The following is a 21,443-nucleotide window of genomic DNA, read 5'->3' as shown; positions in this document are numbered from 1 at the left end:
GGCCGCTGCTGTTCATTGGAGCAATATGTCAATGCTGACGCCATATTGGTACTGAGTAGCTCTGCCTCCTAATGCATGAATGTCTATCCAATAATAAAATCCTCATTTCCCACTGAATTTTAACTGATTTTCAAGCAGTTTGGTTTGTTACATGTGCCAGACAGGATTTATTATACAGGATACTTGTTTAACTAAGTAATGTGGGTTTTTACACCAAACCTTATCTTGTGTAGCTATTAACCGTGCACGGCTTTAAGCCTTTTTAAAGTCATTTAAACGGGTGGGTTCTATTTTGTATAGGCTTCGCCCTCTCAAGAGAGATTGCAATTGGGTTAATCCCTTGTACATGCGCAGTTTTGAAGATTTCTTTCGCTGCCTGTGCCCCACGTGGGCCTCTCTTACATCTGCAAACACTATATTACAGTGGTGTGACCAGAGATCTGCTCCCATTTTATTCTTCAGCACCAAGTAGTTTGAAGACTTTGAAGAACAGCGGTGTCCGCCGTGTGTACCACCGATCTGTTACATCCTGCCGCTGGCACCGTGCTGCGCCTCTCCAAGCCCCGGCTCCATCTCCACCTATGGCGGCGCAGCCAGGAGACCTGGCGGGGAGCACCCACCTCGCCGTTCAGCAAACGGCGGCAGCACTGGCGGTGACGGGGCACCGGGAATGCATGTCTCACTCCAGCTAGAGTTGGAAACATTATGGCATTTTTAAAGGCCACACACTTCCCTTAAAAGCAGTGTTTCCCTCTGTCAGTCTGCCTTCACACAGGCATGTGTGTGCCACTCCCTTGGTCACGCTGTAGCTCTTGTCCGCCACCACAAATGGCTCAGGTCTGTGGATTGGAGAGACGCCTGTTTTCCACCTTCTCCAAATGCATGGAGACAGCGTTACAGCCATTACGCAGAGAAGGGATCAAATCATCCAAATCGTTAGTTGGATGATTTGATCATTATGGCTCCTTCCCAGGAGAAGGCTGCACTCCACACAATGGAGTTTGTGCAGCACTGAACTTTGCCATAAACTGGCAAAAGAGCTCATTGGTTCCCTTGCAGACAATAGTTTATCTGAAATGGCCAGTTTCCCCTCTTCCCCACATAAACTGCCTGGAGCTGTCCACGGTGCAACATTTCACCCAAGTGGTGGCAGACAGGCATGTGATCGTCAGATCGGACAACATGACTGTGGAGGCGTACGTAAACCGTCAGGGTGGCGTGTGCTTGGCTGTTGGAGATAGCCTGGAGCATTCTACTCTGAGCTCGCAGACACCATCTGTCACTCAGAGCAGTGTACATCCTGGAAGTATTGATCCGCGCTGCAGGCCTAATGTCGAGGGGGGGAGGGGGAGGGGTGTCCCCCCCTCACAGCAAATGGAAATTGAATCCACTCTTGTGCAGAGGCTATGGAGCAGGTTTGGGAGAGCAAAGGTGGGTCTGTTAACCCCACAAGAGAATACCCAGTGGACAATGGTTTCTATGAACACAGGGGACAGCCCACCTGTGGGGGTCAATGCCTTTACTCACTGACCATGGTCCAGGGCTCTCCTATACCCTTAGACCCCGCTAGGAGGAGAGCTTATTGGTCATTATGGTGGCACCGAAACGCACAAGCGCATACTGGTTCCTGACCCTGGATCAACTATTGGCGGAGTCCCCAAGGCAAGGGGGGGTATGGGCCTGGCCGCTGAGCGAGAGCGTTTGTAGAGACGAGGCTTGCCTTAAGTGGCCACTTGAGGAACTGCATTTCAGTCCCGGAGCTGCTGCTTCAATAACGCTATCAACGAACATCATTTTCAGCATCTTACGGATATTACTCATTATTTAAAGCTACAGTACGACGTTTCTGTCTCCCCCATGAGGAATTCTAAGTATGACAATAAACACTGTTGGCGCCTCCCCATAATACAAGCCTTCCGTGATCACGCAGCGCCTCACCCATCCTCCACGCAGTTGCTAGTAGCCAGAAGGTTAAAAAAAAAAAAGGACTCTTCAGCAGAGGTCATTATCGTCACTCGAGTTTCAACGTGCAAGAGTCGCCAGATGACACCACGCTCATTATGTGTTGTTATGAGTGTTGTGTGAGCCGATAGTCTTAATTGGCTTTGTATCAACTCGTTTGACAATGACTTGAATGTAACAGATGCTCATTATTATAAAAAAGGTTTTGCACTAAAGCTTTAAATAAAAAATGCTTTACCTGACATAAGCTAGTGTTAGATTAATTTAGTGTCAGGACAGTCACTTAACTTTATGTTGGCTTAAAAGAAGGCCATCTCTTGTGATGTTAAATTCAACCCATTTGTAACAGTAAAATAACTTTTTCATCATAGAAATGTTATTCTATTTGGCATTTATTTCACATGAACATCCCAAAGTGTCTTCTAAGATTCCTAATGGTGAGAATGGGTCTTACCCTGTCCCAACATCGCGGAAGCAGAGATGCTCTGCACAAGCCGGATGTGGTATCTATATATATATATATATCTGTCTGGCTTCACTTGTGTAGCCCATGTGACATTTTTTAAGGCAGACTATTAGGTTTATCCCTGTGTATGGTTAAACAAAGAGGATGAAAGTAAGAGAGTATATGAACTTTTTTGTGATATGTTTTTCATGTAAAATGTCCACGCATATCTGTGTTTAGAGAATCCACATGAAGATTACCTACACTTTGGCAAATTTCAGTGTGAAACAAATGCAAATGTATTGCATAGTTTCACACGTCTCCTTGGCTTAGTTTTTTGTTTTGTTTTTTACATTAAAATCTAAAAATAAGCAATTTTACAAGAATGTGCAAATTTAAAGTCCTAAGAGTTTTAAATCAGAGGTACGCGCTTGTTGCAGCATTTTGTGGTTTGAATTGTTTGCGATCATTGGGGTGCAGGTGGTTAAAGTCTGGTCTCATTTAAATTCCATTTTTTTTTAACTACCCATTTATTTAACACATTTTTAAATACAAAGTCAAGATAAAATTATTATTATACATTATTAAAGCCCACAATTAACCATAATGTTAATTTAAGCAAGAAAGAACAATGCAAATGAAGTGCTTTTTGTTTATCTGTCTCACAGGTTAGTTAAACAATCTGAGAACCGGCTGCAAATGTATGTACGCAATCTACAAGTACAAAAAAAAAAGACTGCTCTTACTGCTTTGTTCAATCATTTTTTGATACATTTAAAGCTGGGCTAGGCAGTTTTCTTTTTGTGTCATTGGGTATCTATCTAATCTATAATAACCTTATAGAATATTGTAATTCAAGTGGACTGAGGGAAAACGTCTTCCTTTTACCTGTTTTCGGGCTTTAGAATCTAGGCCTGTTCTGCAGATACATGTCCAGGTCTTGGAGGGAGAATTGCACACAGCGTTGGAGGTGATGCCCTGTTTATTCATATGAAAGTTGTTCAGTGGCGCATGAAGCCAAAAAAGTTTGACTTCCATGTGTTGAATGCCCCAATCTTCCATATCTGGGGCCCATAGAGAAAGCGCACTTGCGTTTCCTTTAACCATGCGTCCCATCTGCTCAGTCTCAGGCTCGTTCACTAGACGGAGGAACTGTATTTGGCTTTTAGTGAATTTTGCAACTTTTAGAACACAATGATTTAAATACTTGGAAGTCATGAAACTCAAAACAATTTTCGGCTTAATTACAGAAGCTAACGGCAACATTTTCTCTCAATCTCTCAAATAGTTTAGCCTTATGCTTACCGTAGCCAAAGGCTCATGGCTGTCGCAAAACCTTATGGCTAGGGTTAGCATGAGGCTAAATGGTTAGCCACATTTTCGCTCCATCTCTGCAACACTTCGCCGATATTGACGTGTTTTGATTATAAAATGAACTTGTGTCAGTGTTTCATCTCAAATTTTCTTTACAGGCCCACAGGTTTGCATACAAAACCGTGGTTCACTTAGAATTAGCACTTTATAACGACACCGGGATCACAGTCATGATCGAGAAGATTAAAATGACTGACTAGTACTCGTACAGGTATGAAGCGCGTGTATATGCACATGCTTGTCTGGTGGGAGGGGCTTAGCACAGGGGGGGGGGAGCTTCAGGAAGATGGCTGTATTTTCAAATTCTAGCGTGGGCTTTGCCTTTTCCAAAACAAAAACTGCCTACCCAAGCTTTAATATGTACTAGAGTTTGCCTGTTTGACCCTTGTTGTCATTCATTGTTGACAGCAAGGTCATTAATAAGTAAATGTCACATAGAAGTGGTTGTGTTGGTTTTCAGTTTTCAAATGCCTTTAAAGGAGAAATTCAAAGGAGCCAAATTTCAATCTCACGGTGTGATTATCATGGTTAATAACTAAACAGGGGTATTCAGTGTTAAGATACATGTTACATTTACAAAACTTGTACCTTTGTGAACGAAGACTACAGAATTTTCCCCCATGACAAATTTTCATCTGGATTATCAACGCTGTTACAGAAGTAACTGAAGACAAAACAAGTTTCATCAGTTATGAAGAAACCTCTGATGAAGACCATGTGTGATTACTCGCAGACAGCCAGCCACCATGTGTCATTTAGAAAAAGGATGGATGGATTTTTATGGTAAGTATGGAAGAGAGACAGAAACATTGCTATTTTAAGAACAGTTTGTAAGGGGTGAGCGGGTTAGAGACATAATAGACGTATTCAATGATTCAGTAATTTTAGACTACATGTAACATCCATTTTAAATATCCTGTACATACATAGAATGAAAATAATGAGCTCTGCTGACTATTAAATACTTTTTTTCTCATATTGTGTGGACCTTATTTTGTGCTTATTAAGAAACAATGCTTCTCAAAAACAAAGTGGTGTTGCACCAATAAAATGGTTTCACAATCCATACCATACAAAATGTGTTATTACTATATAAAATGGTTAATATAGCAAAATGCAAATTATGTCCAATGACCTCATAATGCAACAAAAACAGCCAGTAAAGCCTTTGATAATGTCAGACATCAGTCTGCCGTGCTGTACGTGTGGAGACCGGACGTGTCCAGTCATGTACGTCACTCACCTATAGCATGCTCTTACTGAAAAACAAAATAGTTTGCTATTTGAGGCACAAGTAAGTCCACATTGTGACAGTAACCACTGTGGCACATGATCTCTGCTGGTTGGTTCTCATCCAGAGGGAAGACTTTTGAACTCAGCTGGTACATCACTGTCCAGTTTACAGATCACCTTGTAGATTGCCTTCTTCCACGATGGATCACGATCGTTGCCCATTGAAATGGCAATGTAAAATTCTCTCAATGTAATTTTGGCAACCTCCAAGAATCTATCAGGGACCTGTGAATCCATAGAAGATTAAAAACAATAAGACCTTTTACACACACAGGGTTTAGATTTTACATAATCAGAATCAGACCTGGGAAATCAAGGTAAGTAACAAGTCAAAACATGGCAAATTACGAACCTTAGGTTTTCTGTGTTTTTAAATACTTATATAAATCTATGTTGTAACATTGTTAAAGTCAAACAATATAGGAGCTGGTAAGCAGTGCTATGTTAACAAGTTAAAAATTGCTCTCAAAATTCTGTTCACTGTCAAAGACCTTAAGTACTAGGAGACACTGTATGAGAGTGGTTCAGTTCTTTAGGTGTCTCACCGTTACCGTGCTCACTTTCGGAAATGAAATTGTTAAGGCAAAATTAAAGGACCTTAAAAAACAAACATGACAAATGCAAATTCTGAAAATATCCCTGCCTATGAAATTGTGAAAATCCCGATACCAATGTTTCTGCAATGGGTTAATATTTGCTTCCGTATATTAGTTTGATTTGATGGTTTGACTATTTGGCATATGCCTGGATTTTTCAGTTTTTAAAAGCAGTGTTCTCAATACTACTTGTCCATGGGCCAACTTGTACAAATATCACAATCAAACAAATACATCTACTAGGAAATCTTGTGAGCACATTTGTGCTCCCCAGAGGATGGACCCTTTCTATTTGAAGTATCCGATGTGCTCAGGTTTGCTCACAGACTGTCAGAATCTAAAAGACAAATATCCTACAGTTTGCTGAGACGTTGTCTCTCTCCTAAAAGCATGAGGTTAGAGAATTTAGCAGCTCCATTTCTAGGAACTGCCGAAGTGTCACTATGATGTTCAGTATGCCAAAAACTAGTATTGGTGAGTTTAATGAACGTTGGTCAGGTAGTATTTATTGCATTACATTACATCATACAACTTTTTTTAGTGCATCTAATTCTCAATGATGCTAAAATATGTACTTTTTCAATAAAGCTGTATTAATGACATCACATGTTGGGATTTTTTAATGCTATTAACAGGTGGCCATAACCTCAATAGGACAATGTAACACCTAAGATAGGGTTGCCTTGGTAGAGTGTGGTGACGTCAGTATTAAATCTTTATGTTGGCGTGTTATTTCCAGTCCAGCCATGGGTTAAAAATAATAGGAGATGCCAGTGTGTCATGCAAAAAAAAGACTTCAGTTCCAACACTCAAATGAGCATTTACTGTTTAAGTTGTGCGAAGGAAACCTGTTTGAGACAAAGAGGATGGTCAGTGTTTTTATTCCATGTTTGATTTCAGCTCCCACACCAACATCACTGATGGGTGTGTTCATGTGTGTAATCTGTTGGACCAGACAGCAATGTAAAAAAAAAAAAAAAATGACTTGACAGTGATAAGTGGAGTAGAACCATGAGACATAAAGGGTTTCCATGCAGATAACATCACATCATTGATTTTGTTTCATGAGAGGAAACCAAAAAATTTGTTATTACTCAGAGTTGAAGGTTCCAGGTCTCTGCCACTCTAGCAGTCAAATGGTGGACATCTTTAATTTAACTTAAATTTTAACTTCAACTGCAGTTTAATTTGATCTTTAATCTAACTTTGTGTTTTAGCTTGTTGCTTTTTGTATTGTTATAGTTTTTCCTGGAATCCTTGACACTTCATGCTGTGTTTAATCACATAAAGTCCATTTAAACTTGACTTAATTTTGAATCTCGTCCAAAATACTTTAACAAGGTGTCTGCAGGTCTCAAAAAAGTCTTAAAAAGCATAGAATTCAGATTCCTAATATACAAAGTTTTAACTACTTATACATGCCTGCTGTAGGAAGTAATTTTACTCAGTGATTTTATTTTTATTTATTTATTTTTAAATCTGATTGCAGGCTGCTTCCAGATGTTGATGCACCTATAAACTAAAGGTTTAAAACAATTGAGCTAGTTGTTGAGCTCAGTGACTCAAAGTGTTGATTTTAGCAAAAGCTTATATAAACAAATGAATTAATCATTTTTAATTCAATAATCTGTCCACCCCTTTTCTACTGCTTACCCAGGTCCAATATATTCAACGCACAATGAATTAGTTGTATCATCAGGAATTATACGCTGATGGGAAAAAATGTACCAAATTAATAATTTCTAATACTAGGCCATATCATCCACACTGGTTTTCCTTCATTCTTTAATACATTCGCTGGTATGATCGTATTGAATTTCGTGGTATTAAAAAGTTACATTGAACCAGGTGAAGCCTGCAGAAACCCTATATAATATGGTTAGTGGTGTTGCGCCAATAAAATGGTTTCACAATCCATACAATACAAAATGTGTTATTGCTATAACAGTTAATATAGCAAAATGCAAATTGTGTCTAATAGCCAATAAAGCCTTTGATAATGTCAGACATCAGTCTGCCATACTGTATGTGTGGAGTCCAGTCGTGTACATCACTCACCTATAGCAAGCTCTTACTTAAAAACAAAATAGTTTGCTATTTGAGGCACAAGTAAGTCCACATTGTGACAGTAACCACTGTGGCACATGATCTCTGCTGGTTGGTTCTCATCCAGAGGGAAGACTTTGGACAGGTGAAGCCTGCAGAAACCCTGTGTAATCACTTTAATCAGTGTTAAAGTGAATCCTTACTATATTTGCTGTGGTGTTTTTTCACATTTAATTAGACTATTGTAATCTAGTCATCACGGATTAAAATGTGCATGGATTTTAATTTCCATATATACTGTATGCATTTCTGAAAATCTCAATTAAAATTCAAAAATATTCAAACTTTACACTGGGGGGGAGCTGTGGTTTTGACTCATAAATTATGATATCAGTGAATCCTCATTTAAGTTTGTATTAAGTGTTGAGTTTCCTTTACTACTTCTTAAACTCATCTGCAGTCTCTTTTCCTTTGCTACTACTCCCTGCTGTAATATTATGGTATAGTTGACCACCGGTGGTCAATGTGCATATAAACCGGTCAACGTGAACACTAACTGCGTTATAAATCCCTAGTTTAAGGTGAAAATGCTACTCACAGGAGCCCTCACAATCATTTTAATTACAGCGTGCATATACACTATTATTCATTTTATTGTGGATTGACCACAGCTGGTCAGTCCACATATTAACCAGCCCACGTGTACTCCTCCACACAGACTGACACTTAACATACAGACGTATAGCTCATGTAGGGACTACTTAATAACAAGTTACTGGCTTTATTACGTTCTAAAAAACACTGTGAGAAGGTTTTTCCTCGTTCACTTCTTTTAGAAACTGGATGAAAGTAAAATAATCCACACGTGGCTCAACCAGATGATTGTTAAACTCTAGAAGAACTTTCTTACTTACTTTGAACAAAAGAAATTCCCTAATCATTAAGCACTGATTCTCTAATCATCTTTTTTTGTGGTAAGTTTGTTTGAGTGTCTGTGTGTTTGGTATATTTTTTTCTGAATGAGTTATGCCGTGGAGTACTGTTAAGAGTAATGTGACTCAATTTACATGTTGGAAATGTTGGTGATAATTAAATGTAAAAAGATACATTTAAGAAGATGGATACATTTTGAGTATTAGAACTCATTTATGTGGTTAATGAATCGTCTTGGGATTATTTGTATGCATTAACACATCTGATATAGCCAATATTAGACACATTAGTGAAGCATGCCTTTTGAATTTTCTTTTTTTTATCTCCGATATTCTATACTACGAATACTACATTGCCAAAACAATTCACATTTAATTTATGTGTGTATTATATAACCTGCAAAATATTACATACACTTACAGCATGTATTCATCTTGTAAAGCTCCCATAATCTAGACCAATTACAAATAAGGAGATGCAGCGAAACAGACATTTTGTGTGAATTAAGCTTTGAGACTTTTAAGAAATATAAAGTGCAAGACATACACACACATCTAACAAAAGTAAATCATGTGTCGGACTGCACATGATCAACCCAAGACACTCAAATGACCTCACTGAAAGCTCCCAAAGCAATAACAAAAATCCATCACAAAGAAATGTGTGACGAATCTGTATAATCTGTATACAAACCTTTATTTGACGCCACTTCAGTCCACCGTCTTCTCATAGTCTGTTTGTCTAGTCTTTCTTGTGTTTACTTGTTTGTTTTTTGCTGTTATTATTGAGAATGCTACTGCAACAAAGGAATTTCCCCGCTGTGGGATGAATAAAGTGTTATCTTATCTTATCTTATAACGGAGGACATCAGCAGTGTTTTGTCTGTTCAGAGCAGTGAGAGGTACAGTGTTGCATCAGTTTACCTGGAAGTCGTTGGCTTTGTTGTAGTGCATGTTGAGAGCTCTGAAAAGGTCTGATTCTCTCTCCACAGTCAGACCCCTCACGTCGGCCACTCCTTCTAGAAGAGCGTTCCGGGCACACTTCTCCATCTGGATGTAGTAGAACTCCCTGAAGTTACTGAACCACTTGATCAGCTGGGAGGTGATGCAGCGCGTGAACTGAGGACCAAACGGAGAGACCGGTAAGTGAGATGATCAAAGTGTGTGATTTGAAAGGCTATATTGTAATTTAATTGACTATTTCAGAGAGAAGCTGCTTAACATGTTTTTACGTTATAAAAAATATGAAGCAAATTAAAATATGAATAAACTGTATTTCACCACATCTCTGTGTTGCCATTTCTACACATCTTGGTCGTTATTTTTACAGAAATGCAATAGTGGCGTAAAGTTGTTAATCTTGAACTGATTGCTTGATTTTAATGCTGTTGACAAATAAAATCTAAAATTTATAAAAAGTATTAAATTGTCCGGAACTGATTCTTTTATTTTCTTTGGTGACAGAGATGCATTTTGAAAAAAAAAAAGAAAAATGGGATCATAAAACATGCCACACATTAAAAACCACAGACATTATAAGACTGCTTTATGATTTCAGTTAAAAATATATTTTCTCGGAAACTGCAAGAAACTTGTCTCCTTAAATGCAAAATACAATGACTTTCCCAAGATTGTGATGAATGCTACACATCTGTATTTTTGTTACAGTAAAATTACACAAATGTGTGAAAGAATTTGACAGCTGTTCAATATTGCAAATATTTGCTCACCTGCACATCATGGAAACACATCTTCAGTATCAGAGAGCTCGGGTAGCGGGTGTAAAAGAACATGAGCTTTGCTTTCTTCAGATGATGTGTGGTCAGACCCTCCTAAATGCACCAGTGTTAAGGGTAAAAGGAACACATCCTAGGCATAAGAGACAGTAGGACATGTCTTTGTTAATGAGGCTGGATACATTTTCTCTCCCAAAAAAATCATTTCAACTCAGGACAAATGGAAAGACTGCTATTTTCTACAAGTTTGGAAGATCAAAGGGAGTACTTCTTGGATTCTGTAAAAAATTACAATTATTATTGATGAACAGTCTCATTATATGACACATACCTGGGAGGGATGATAAGGTCTGGGACACAAAGGAAGAATGGTATGTAAAGGCAGCTGCCTCAGAAGCTTCAATAAGGTAAGGCGTGTTATTTTCTGTCACTGCTGATTGCTTCTTAAAGCCACAAGAACACGTAAATATTACGGTAGACTACATCAATATAAAAACGTGTAAAGGATACATTCAGCATGTACAGGTTATTCTTCACCAGGCATTCAGACTCAATCTTGACATGAGGGAGACACAGGCTTCCCAACAGCATGGGATCCACCGACACAGTGCGAGTCTGTGGGCTTCTGACACATCTGGAGTTGACCTTCGATCTCACTTTGACTGAATTCCAATGATTGTCGAATGCCTCAAACTTCGCTTGACCAACTTCAGAGCATCCATTGTGCAAGAACCTGAGGGTGTGTTGAAGGGCGGTGCTGTGACTCTTCTCTGACGGCTGCTCATCGTGCAGAGCGGAGTCACGACCAAAGGGGACTGGCGCACTGGGACGATGGTGAGCTCTTGATCTGGACTGGAGGAGGAACTTGTCATCTCCTTCCAGTTGAGGCTTTTGTACAACCAGAGACAGCGCTTCGGTTTGAACATCTGGAACTTGCACCTCTGCCTTCCCACAAACTCTTAATTTATCATCCTTACCGACTGGTGAATAAAGAGGAATGTCAGTCTCTACGTTCATCTCGTCATTTGGCTGTAGAAGTGGCATGCTTTTAAAAATAGAGTCAACACTTCTAGTGACAGCTCTGGACAGTTCATACTTTAAAACATCGGCTATCAGCTTTATTCTTTCAGATTTGGATTGGAAGTAGTTTGCCGCGTTTCCCTTCTTCCATCCTTGATATTTTATACTTGAGCTGCTCTCAAACTCACAGTGTGAATCTATAAATGCGTCCCTGGGAGATGCTTCAGAAGAATCATTCCAGGGGGGATTATCTTTGTCCCTACCGTATGTAGTGTCGGTTCCTCCATCCACATGTCTGAACCTTGTTCTGAGCTGTCTGAGGTGCTGATGCTGACTCTCCTGCTGCTTTCGTTTCATCTGGCAGTCAGATCCACTACTTTCCATGTGCTCCTGATCTTGAATCCTTTCATTTTCCTGCATGCCGTCTGACTCCTCGTGCAGATTTGTCATCACATCAGTGCAGTGCATACCAGGAGAGCTGGTCATGCCTTTGATTATATTTTCTACTCTGGCACGCTTTGCTTGATGGCCACTGTTTAAGTTCCAGTCATAGTGGTTACAAGAACTGGATGCAGCAGAATGGTGCCTTCTCGTGGATAAATGTCCAGCGGTGCTGTCTCTAGTTGGATTGTGCTCCAGCTGACCGGAACAGATCAAACTTGAAGCAGCATCACTGCTGCTGTAATAAGCACTCTCTGGGAGCATTTTGATCTCCTCGCTGTCTTTGTCTATGAACACAGAGTCAACTGGCACACCAGAATCTGACAGCCAGGGGTCTGGTTGAAAAGAGGAGCAGTGCTCTGCAGTGCAGCCGTCAAGGCAAATGCCGCTGGAAGAATACATAGTGTTGCTCAAAACACTTGGATTCATGCTTGTTGGGTTAAAAAAAGACAGTAGTGGGGGGGGAAAAAAAGTCATTAATTTTGTAATGCAGGTGTTGTAAGCAATTTAAAATGAAATTACTTCCTGGAATTCTTGTAAATGTCACAATAACACTTTTTTTGAACAGTAATTGATCTAAATTGCCTTGCAAATAAATCATAATAACATGTCCGGATGAAAGATCACTTCATTAAACTAAAAATTGTAACTTAATTAAACATTTGGTGTATTTCTTTGTGTAGGCCTACTACAGAGACAACATTTTTCAAATATTTGAAGTTGTTTCCTCCTCACTTTTCAGTTGCATTGTTTTTAGTTTAGCTATATTCAAATTTCAGACTTGATTTAAAGGTTGGGATAAACAGATATCATTCTACCTTGAAAAACTAAAACATGTAGCTTAGAAAACACAGTATTAGTCAACCCACCTGTTGTCAGACGAAAAGGACCCGAGGAGGCTGCAGGCCTAGAGCTATCAGGAGGACTGACTGAATATTTGTAGTGGTCCAGCTGAGAGCCCTCCAACAAACAGGAGGTGTGGTCACATGTGCCAACCTATCCCTTCCCTACCTGCACATAATACCATTAAATAACGTTATTTGAATCGGACCACCCACTGTTAATGGTCTAAATGAGGAAATAACTCTTCATTCAAACACTATTTTTTCATCCTTTCCCGGAATGTGGGATATTATGAAATTCATTTTAAAGACTTAAAAGTAAAAGATTTAAAGAAGTTAAAGTAAAGATTACTAACTAATGCAGACAAATGAGTGGGATTGTTTTATCATCTGAAAAATTAACTTTTATTTCTGTCAGGATACATAAAGTATCCAGTCCCGCCCCCTCTCGCGCCAGCTCTCGCGCCAGGGAGCAGCGAGCTTCCGCACCGCTCCTTAACTGCTGTCAAGTAGCTAAGCAACACTAGCTAGCACTATGTTATCGCAATCTAGATGTGCATACCGGACGATTGGTCGCTCTCTGTCAGCGGTGAGCCAGGTACGTTAGTGGGAAAAAAAACCCACTGAACTGAGCATACCGGTATGTTTTACCTCTGAAACTATCTCGACTGACAAGACACCGTTAACGTTAGCTTGTGAAGCAGGGCCTCTCCTACCAAGGGCAGCCAGACACTGCAGATACGGACAGTTTCAGAGGAAGCTAACGTTAGTGAGCTCAAGTTTGACAAGAAGCGGAGAACCGTATCGCAATAATTGTCTGACTTAAAGGGCTGGTTTTTTATGCCTCCTGTAAGCTATAGTCTTTTCTTTCAATACCTGGTTTGGCAGTGCACGAAGCAGTCTTGACAGGCTAATGTTAGCATGTGTGTGTTTGTAAGACTGAGGTGTGTGCAGTTGACCTGCCAGAAATAGCCTGTCTATGGAAATAGCCCATGTCATGAGACATATATGTGCTGTGAGGGGATAACATGGCTTTGCCCTCACAAGCTACAGCTGTCTTCCCAGTGCTTTGAGCAGGTAATGAAGCTGAAACTTGTCAGTATTGTCAGGGTTGTACTTGAAACTATTATGCTTGTGTTCCCAATGAATTATGGCTATGCATGTGAGTCTTTAGAAATACAGTCCGGTACCTGGCTAATAATAGTGTAGTCTAAATCAGCTCTGCAATAAAGCATACATTCATATAGGTTACAATGTTCATGTTTGTGTTAAGAGTAAAGGTCCCATGACATGGTGCTCTTTGGATGCTTTTATATAGTCCTTAGTGGTCCCCTAATACTGTATCTGAAGTCTCTTTCCCAAAAGTCAGCCTTGGTGCAGACTTAAAGCCACTAGAGCCAGTCCCACAATGAGCTTTCCTTAGCATGTGCCATTTCTGAGTCTGTAGCTATTGAGGAGGGGGGGGGGGTTTGGCCTTGACCAACTGCCACTTTGCTCGTTTGAAAGCCATGCTGTCACTCTCTTTATCATTGGTGGGCCAAAGTCTTTGGGCGGGCAGAGCAGAGGAAGAGGAGGTGACTGGAGGGATCTGGAATCTGAGGCCTTGCCCCTTATGAGGTCATAAGGGGCAAGGCCTCAGATTCCAGATGGGCCCATCTAAGATTCCATTTTCTCAAAGGCAGAGCAGGACACCCAGGGCTCAGTTTACACCTATGACCATTTCTAGCCACTAGGGGACCATAGGCAGGCTGGGGGAACTCATATTAATGTTAAAAAAAAACTAAAAAAAAAAACTCATAAAGTGAAATTTTCATGCCATGGGACCTTTTTAAGAGAGGTGTCGATTCAGTCATTTTCCCTCATACCAAGAGGTCTTTCTATTATTTTGTCCACCCCATATATAGCAATGAGGATTGGCTGAATAACAAAAAACACCTTTTTATATAAGGCAATACAGTTCAACTGCACCACAAAAGACATCCTTCAAACGATCACATAGTTGAATCAACACCTCCTCTAAAACAAAAACTCAACGTTCTAATCTTCATGAAGGCAGGATTTATTGCAGAGCAGTTGCATTAGACTACATTAGTTTTATTTATGTGTCCTATAAATATGGCACCTGATATACTGTAACTAATAATTACTTTTATTATTGCTTAGTTTGGTTTAGTGTTAGAAACTCAAATCTGTGAATGTTCTGCATTGGTGCTCAAAAAAACATCGACAGAGTAAACAATTGTTTCGGCTCTAGCTATAGAGGGAATGAGTTATGGAAGGCTGGGTCTATTGTAGGTGGTTCTGTTGTACTGCATTACTTTCATTAACCTCACAAATGAAAAAAAAACTCATTAATCTTGTGAAATGAATGATCCATCCAGAGTTTTCACTAAGGAAACCTACTCAAGTAGAACAGATTGAAAAAGTAAATGCGAGACTGAAGTCAGAATTTATATTAAATATGTTGTGTAGTGTTGTACATCCGGCTCTTCGAGGTACATAATAAACACCAGCTGTTCTAGTGAGTCAGAGCAATTAAAACTCAAGAAACTTGTTGGCTGCATGCCTGCACATGCTGTGATCTACTGTAAAACATTTGATCCATTTCTGACAACCCCACCCTCCTCTGGCATCCCACATCAAAAGGTTTAAGTTTGGGTAACCAGCAACTCCAGCAGACACCGCAGTGTAAAAGCAGCCAGAACTAGGCAGGCTTCTTCACCAGAGGTTCTACCCACCAATGACGCCCGTAACACAGTGCTTTAACCTTACAGTCAGCACTGGGAAAACAAGTGGGTTTGGAACTGAAAGTTCAAGCTCGTTCACAGTTTACTAGTGAATTTATTTCGTAGACTCACAGTTTACATTGGCTTGTTTGTTTATGATCAAACTAAGACAGCAGTGCTACAGCAGATTAACGGTTGAACCTGTTCGATTTAGGGGAAAAGAAGGCTATGGTTTGATGCTTTCCTTTGGCGACTAACATGATATTAATCACAGTATGCGGAGGGGGACTAATCAAAATCACAGTAATGTGAAGGTTTGTATCATGTGGACATACAAACAGTTTTATTGTCATTACTTAGATGTCCTCATGGGGGAGACAGAAACTATGCACTATAGCTTTAAAAGCTGCCAGTATTAAGGGCTTTAAAAACATGTATCAATATATTCATATGAAACAGATTTTTACTGTTTTACCTTTTTATTATCTTTTCAGGCCAACAATGTTCTGGTCCGGCAAAGTGTATCAGGTAAGTGAGCGTCTGACTAAGAAGACTAGATCATCTGGATTTGAAAACCTCATCTATAATGCAACATCTAAAACTGCAGTCTTGATTTCCTTGACATGAATAAGCGTGCTCTATGAGTGGATCATCCAAAGCTAAATAAGTGAAGCCCGTTAAATGACTGAGAAGCCTTAGGAGCCCACAGGTGGTTGATTGCAGCTCCACTCAAATATTGTGTTTAAGCCTCAGGGGAAGCAGTGGTTTTCTTTCTTCTTATTCTCTTTTCTTTTTTCCTCTCAAGGCCTCCCTGTCTGCAGCCGGCTAGTTTACAGGAATTCTCAGCCGTAAGTGCTCTCTCCCATTCTGTTGTCTGTCTTTGAATGCCACTCAGTAACAACTCAGAAGATCTGTTTATTTCATGTATGTGTTGTAAACTGGGCTGTACCTGTGTGCAGTAACTATTAAACATAAAATGCAGTAATTTGGTTTGTACAATTGCATTAATATAAGAATACAAGTAATTGATTTTTTTTTTCTTGACTTTTAGATGTGAATTGCCATTATTAGTGAATATCTCCCACATCAGATTCTTCAAGACATCAGCTGTTCACAGTATGTACTAGAACAATTCCTAATATTGTGTATTGAGGACAACTCTGCTCAGTGTTTAACTTACAGCAGCTGTTGTTTTTGTACAGGGGATGAAGTTGTTACAGTCAAAACTCCTGCGTTTGCAGAATCGGTTTCAGAGGGCGACGTGAGGTGGGAAAAAGGTTAGTATAAGTCAATATATCTCAGGCAAAGGTTGTCAGTAGTTCATTGTATCACCAATGAGAGAAATGTTTTAAGTAAACATATTACAGTCCATGAAATACATGCTCTGATTGTTTATGTTTTAGCTGTGGGTGACTCAGTGACAGAAGATGAAGTGGTGTGTGAAATTGAGACCGACAAGGTATGACCAAAAAACTATCAACTCTGTTTGTTTTTTTTTAAATTTCCCTTAAACAGAGTATGACAAAAATTACCTTCTAAAAAAAAGTCTTTATTTTGTACTTCCAGACCTCGGTACAAGTCCCCGCTCCAGCAGCTGGTGTGATTGAGGAACTGCTGGTGCCTGATGGAGAGAAGGTAGAATCCGGGAGGCCCCTCTTCAAACTACGGAAAGGAGGTGAGCTAAGTTGAGCATCAGTAATCATTTTATTACTAAGGTAACACATGTGTAGAGTACATTTTTAATATGCTGATGGCTGAGTTTCAGTACCATTACAAAACTGCAAATGTTTTGATACTTCACTTTGTTGAGTAGAAAGGCAATTTTGTCTTATCACAAACTGCCTCACTTTACCTAATAATAATTAATCTATTTCCACAACATTCCACTTTCTGGATTGCTCCTTTGCCGCCGGAATTTCCACCGGATATCCCTCTTTTCGGTTGGATGTCAGTTACCTTACACTGTCTTTTTACTGAAATTTTAATCTGGTCAATTTTTTTGGACCGTGGTTAACCGCTCCTAAGATCTCTGCAGTGGCACCGTGGCTCTGTCTGGCGCTGCCTAAGATAATTGTGATTGGTTCATAACACGTTTTTCTCCCATCCTGGAAAACTGTACGCCAGACCCTCCTCTGCAGTGTTGTAGAGGAAGATCTGGCAATGCGAAACTACTTAAGAATATATAGTACACTATTATCATAATTGGTTTTGAATGGAAAATATTTGATGTGAGTTTGTATGCTTAGTACTATAGACACAATTCAGTTGGTACAGTGTAGTAGTTCTACACTGGTACAGTGTAGTAGTAAAGCAGTGCTTAGGTGAGCTGAGCAGACATCTCCATTTTTCAGCACGTTACAAATTTGCTGTAACTGTGTTGCATATGCTGCTGACAATCTAATTTTCAAATGTTATGAATCATGACAGCACTGACGCATACCAAGACTAAATGTTTCTGTTTCCTCAGCGGTTGCTGCCAAAGCTGCTCCCTCCCCAGCTGCAGAGGCCCCAGCTGCAGCCCCTCCCCCACCTCCCGCTTCAGCCCCCAGTGCCATGCCTCCAGTCCCCCCAGTGCCACCACAAGCCAAACCTGGTGTGTTTCCTTCTCTAGCATATAAATCTACATGCTCTATCTATCTATCATAATAGTCCTCATATGTGCAGTAACGGTAAGCAGCCTTATCAACATAAAATCCTGATAAAAGTAAAAATGTACATTTGTGTGTTTAGGATAAAAGCATCATTACAGGAGTTAGGCTCTAGTTGGTTTGCCATTCAGAGCTTTTATTACTATTGTGTAGGACTTATCTGAGTAGGCCACCAGCACTGTTTTTGTCTCTTAATGTCACATTCTGTTTTTCTGTCTTCATCAAGTTGCTGCCATCAAGCCCACAGCTGCAGCTCCAGCACCTCCAACACCAGGAGGCAGAGGAGAAAGCAGGGTAACTAGCATGCTGATGACACACGTGTTATGTTTTATTCATACGTTGTTTCTTTCATTACAACACTATTGGAAATAATGAAGGATGTGTTCTCTCTCTCTCTCTCTGTCCAGGTGAAGATGAACCGTATGAGGTTGCGGATTGCCCAGAGGCTAAAGGAGGCTCAGAACACCTGCGCAATGTTGACCACCTTCAACGAGGTGGACATGGGGTGAGCTTCATTAAAAGATTATTCATAGTATTTACATTGGTCTAATGTAATGGTCTAGTCTTATTACCATAATAGGGTTTATTTGACTCAAGGGACTTCTGTCTTAAAATGAGGTTTCCTCACTAAGCAAATTCTCTAATACTTTCTCAATTTGGCCTCAGAAATATTCAGGACATGAGGACAATCCATAAGGATGCTTTCTTAAAGAAGCACAACATCAAGCTGGGTTTTATGTCAGCGTTTGTGAAAGCTGCAGCACACGCTCTGACTGACCAACCTGCTGTCAATGCCGGTAAGACAACACTGACTTACTTTCAGTTTTTTCTTTCGTTTAATATTAAACTTTCTCTAAAAGAGCTTTACTCCCTTTGTAGTAGCGAGCATAGCCAAGTATTGTGCTTTTTATGGCTTTAAATATGTCTCCTAACTTTATCCTCAAAACGTTTTCCTAGTTATTGATGATTCAACCAAAGAGATTGTCTACAGGGATTACGTAGACATTAGCGTCGCTGTGTCAACTCCAAAGGTATGACTTTTGGCTCTATAAAACTGTATATGTTTGTGTTAAAACTGTTGCAGCTAAATGCTCGGTAACATTAAGTACACCTGAATAACGTGTATTTGTTTATTTGTTCAGGGGCTTGTTGTGCCGGTGATCCGTAATGTTGAGACCATGAACTTTGCAGACATTGAGAAAACCATTAATGCATTGGGAGAAAAGGTAAAAAGCTTTGTGCAGTAGGCGTCCCAGATATTTGGCCTTTTCAGACGGCTAAACACAATAATGGGGGGAAAAAACATTTGTGCTCTGTGCCTCAGGCTCGTAACAATGAGCTTGCTGTTGAAGATATGGATGGAGGCACCTTCACCATCAGCAACGGTGGCGTGTTCGGCTCCATGTTTGGCACACCCATCATCAACCCCCCCCAGTCCGCCATCCTGGGCATGCATGGCATCTTCGACAGACCTGTGGCCCTCAATGGCAAGGTGAGAATTATTGTCCATAGATGTACTGTAGGTCACAAAATTGTTTCTGCGTTTCTTAGAAAACAGAGCAGAGAGACTTAAGTTTATCTAATCGGTTACCAAAAGTGCTCCTGGTACAAAAAACTTAGATGAGGCGTGAAAAGTTTGTTGTGTGTTGTTTTAATACCAAAATGATTTAATGCCACATGAGAAAAATAAAGGTATACTATATGAAAAAAAGAAGGTACAGACAGCCTGGACTGCCAATGATCGTACATAATAATATGGATCTACTGGTTTTCCCAAATCTGATGCACTCTAACGTGAGTAAGCAATAAAAGCGCTTTCTGCTTTGGCAGGTTGAGATCCGGCCCATGATGTACGTGGCGCTGACGTACGACCACCGACTCGTTGACGGCAGAGAAGCGGTCACCTTCTTACGCAAGATCAAAGCGGTGGTGGAAGATCCACGAGTGCTGCTTCTGGACATGTGATGTTTCTGCCACCACATTAATCCTATTTAAAGCTGCATTTAAAAAAAATAAATAAATAAATACTCCACATCACAAAACGCGCACAAGTCAAACAAAATCGCCGACACAACTATTGTGTTTTTATCTGTTCAATTTTTTATTTTTTTTTCCTGTTCCAGTCAGACTGCCGGGAGGATGTTGAGATTGTGTCCCAACACTTATATGAGGCTTCAATACGTGGTATTATCTGTAGAGAATGTACTTTGGCTAGATCAACAAAGCTAAAACATTGCTTGCCATCTTCTATCGCTTATTGTTTTGCTACATTTGAATTTAACGAAGAGAAAAGTGACATTTACATTACACGTCTTAAGACAAATATTGGCATAAACAGGCTTAAAATGTTGAGGATAACTCTCATATGGTTGTGTTATTTTACTCGTGTTCTTCAGTTGGACGAGTGACGAGTAGTAGATAAACACTCCCTGTGTCACTTTTGTGTAATCCTGAAACAAAATGGCTTTTCCAGGCAACAGTTGGCTGCATGACTCTTTCTCCCCCGCTCGTTAGTTGGTGCTCCTGAGCCACTTTTTTCTACACCAGGGCCAAGCGGAGCTCACTTAAATTAGTTCAAGATGTTTTCAATGTTAACACAGGATTAAGAGAAGTCCTTCTTTTGCTGCTAGTTATTGTTACCTGCAACAGTCTGGGAAAAGGAATCAGTGACTGGGTAACCAGGTTTTTGTAGGGAGCAGGTGTATACAGGTGCCATGTTTCCAGGGGACTCCAGTTACATTCCTGCTTTTCCCAGTCACCATGTAGATTCTGTTTTTAAAACCTGTCCTGCACATTGTTCGACCATCCAAGCCTAAAACTGTTGATCAAGCTACAAGCTGCAAGTAAATGAGACACACGTGATCCATGAACTCACTGTTTATAAGCGGAAACTGTACAAAACACACATTTGTATTTTAATATACTGTGTGTGTGTATAGATAGATAGATAGTTACTTTGCAGGCAAAATGTTGGGAGTAATCTTCAAATTGACAATTTGGCAGCAAGTTTTTATGTTGAGCTCCAATGTTAGATTTTCATTGTGCAATCATGTGTGTGTGTGTGTGTATATATATATATATATATATATATATATATAAAATACTTGTATCTATTTAAAGAAACCATTTTAAACATTAAACAGCTCAAGAGTTTTATGTACTAAAATTTGTCCGCCACATTTTCTTGCACAAACTTTTAGTCCATTTTACTTCAATTGACTAATCCATTCATCGACGATTCTGATTATCAGTTAATTGTTTGTGTTTTAAGAGTCTTTTTGTCTATTATATTGTCTTATATGATATGTTTATAGACCAAACGATCCCAAGCGTACACACTGCACCAGAGAGCCTGAGCCTGAAGCAGGGAACGTCTTCATGT

At 39.9% G+C, this 21,443-nt stretch overlaps 2 protein-coding genes and 1 long non-coding RNA gene across 3 annotated transcripts; 2 read left to right on the top strand and 1 right to left on the bottom strand.

Annotated features, from left to right (window-relative positions):
* Window positions 1-3,149: 3,149 nt before the first annotated feature.
* Window positions 3,150-12,281, bottom strand: LOC116706495 (prospero homeobox protein 1). The gene is made up of 4 exons (XM_032543377.1): window positions 10,895-12,281; window positions 10,379-10,480; window positions 9,573-9,767; window positions 3,150-5,299 (listed from the first exon to the last, which is right to left on the bottom strand). The coding sequence occupies exons 1-4, from the start codon at window positions 12,272-12,274 to the stop codon at window positions 5,132-5,134; spliced, it is 1,845 nt and encodes a 614-aa protein (XP_032399268.1). The 5' UTR covers window positions 12,275-12,281; the 3' UTR covers window positions 3,150-5,131.
* Window positions 5,292-7,950, top strand: LOC116706496 (uncharacterized). Its single transcript, XR_004336252.1, has 2 exons — window positions 5,292-7,518; window positions 7,862-7,950. It is a non-coding gene; the product is annotated as an uncharacterized LOC116706496 (long non-coding RNA).
* Window positions 12,282-13,147: 866 nt separating the features above from the next.
* On the top strand, window positions 13,148-20,715 carry LOC116706493 (dihydrolipoyllysine-residue succinyltransferase component of 2-oxoglutarate dehydrogenase complex, mitochondrial). Its single transcript, XM_032543371.1, has 15 exons — window positions 13,148-13,285; window positions 15,908-15,941; window positions 16,219-16,261; window positions 16,465-16,529; window positions 16,616-16,690; window positions 16,817-16,872; window positions 16,980-17,088; window positions 17,881-18,006; window positions 18,288-18,355; window positions 18,469-18,566; window positions 18,728-18,858; window positions 19,019-19,092; window positions 19,204-19,287; window positions 19,386-19,553; window positions 19,892-20,715. Exons 1-15 carry the CDS (start codon window positions 13,223-13,225, stop codon window positions 20,024-20,026), a joined length of 1,329 nt encoding a protein of 442 aa, XP_032399262.1. The 5' UTR covers window positions 13,148-13,222; the 3' UTR covers window positions 20,027-20,715.
* Window positions 20,716-21,443: the final 728 nt, after the last annotated feature.

This window comes from Etheostoma spectabile, chromosome 18 (genome assembly GCF_008692095.1).
Source record: "Etheostoma spectabile isolate EspeVRDwgs_2016 chromosome 18, UIUC_Espe_1.0, whole genome shotgun sequence".
In the NCBI taxonomy this organism is placed as follows: Eukaryota; Metazoa; Chordata; class Actinopteri; order Perciformes; family Percidae; genus Etheostoma; species Etheostoma spectabile.
This window is presented reverse-complemented; position numbering and strand designations above follow the sequence as displayed.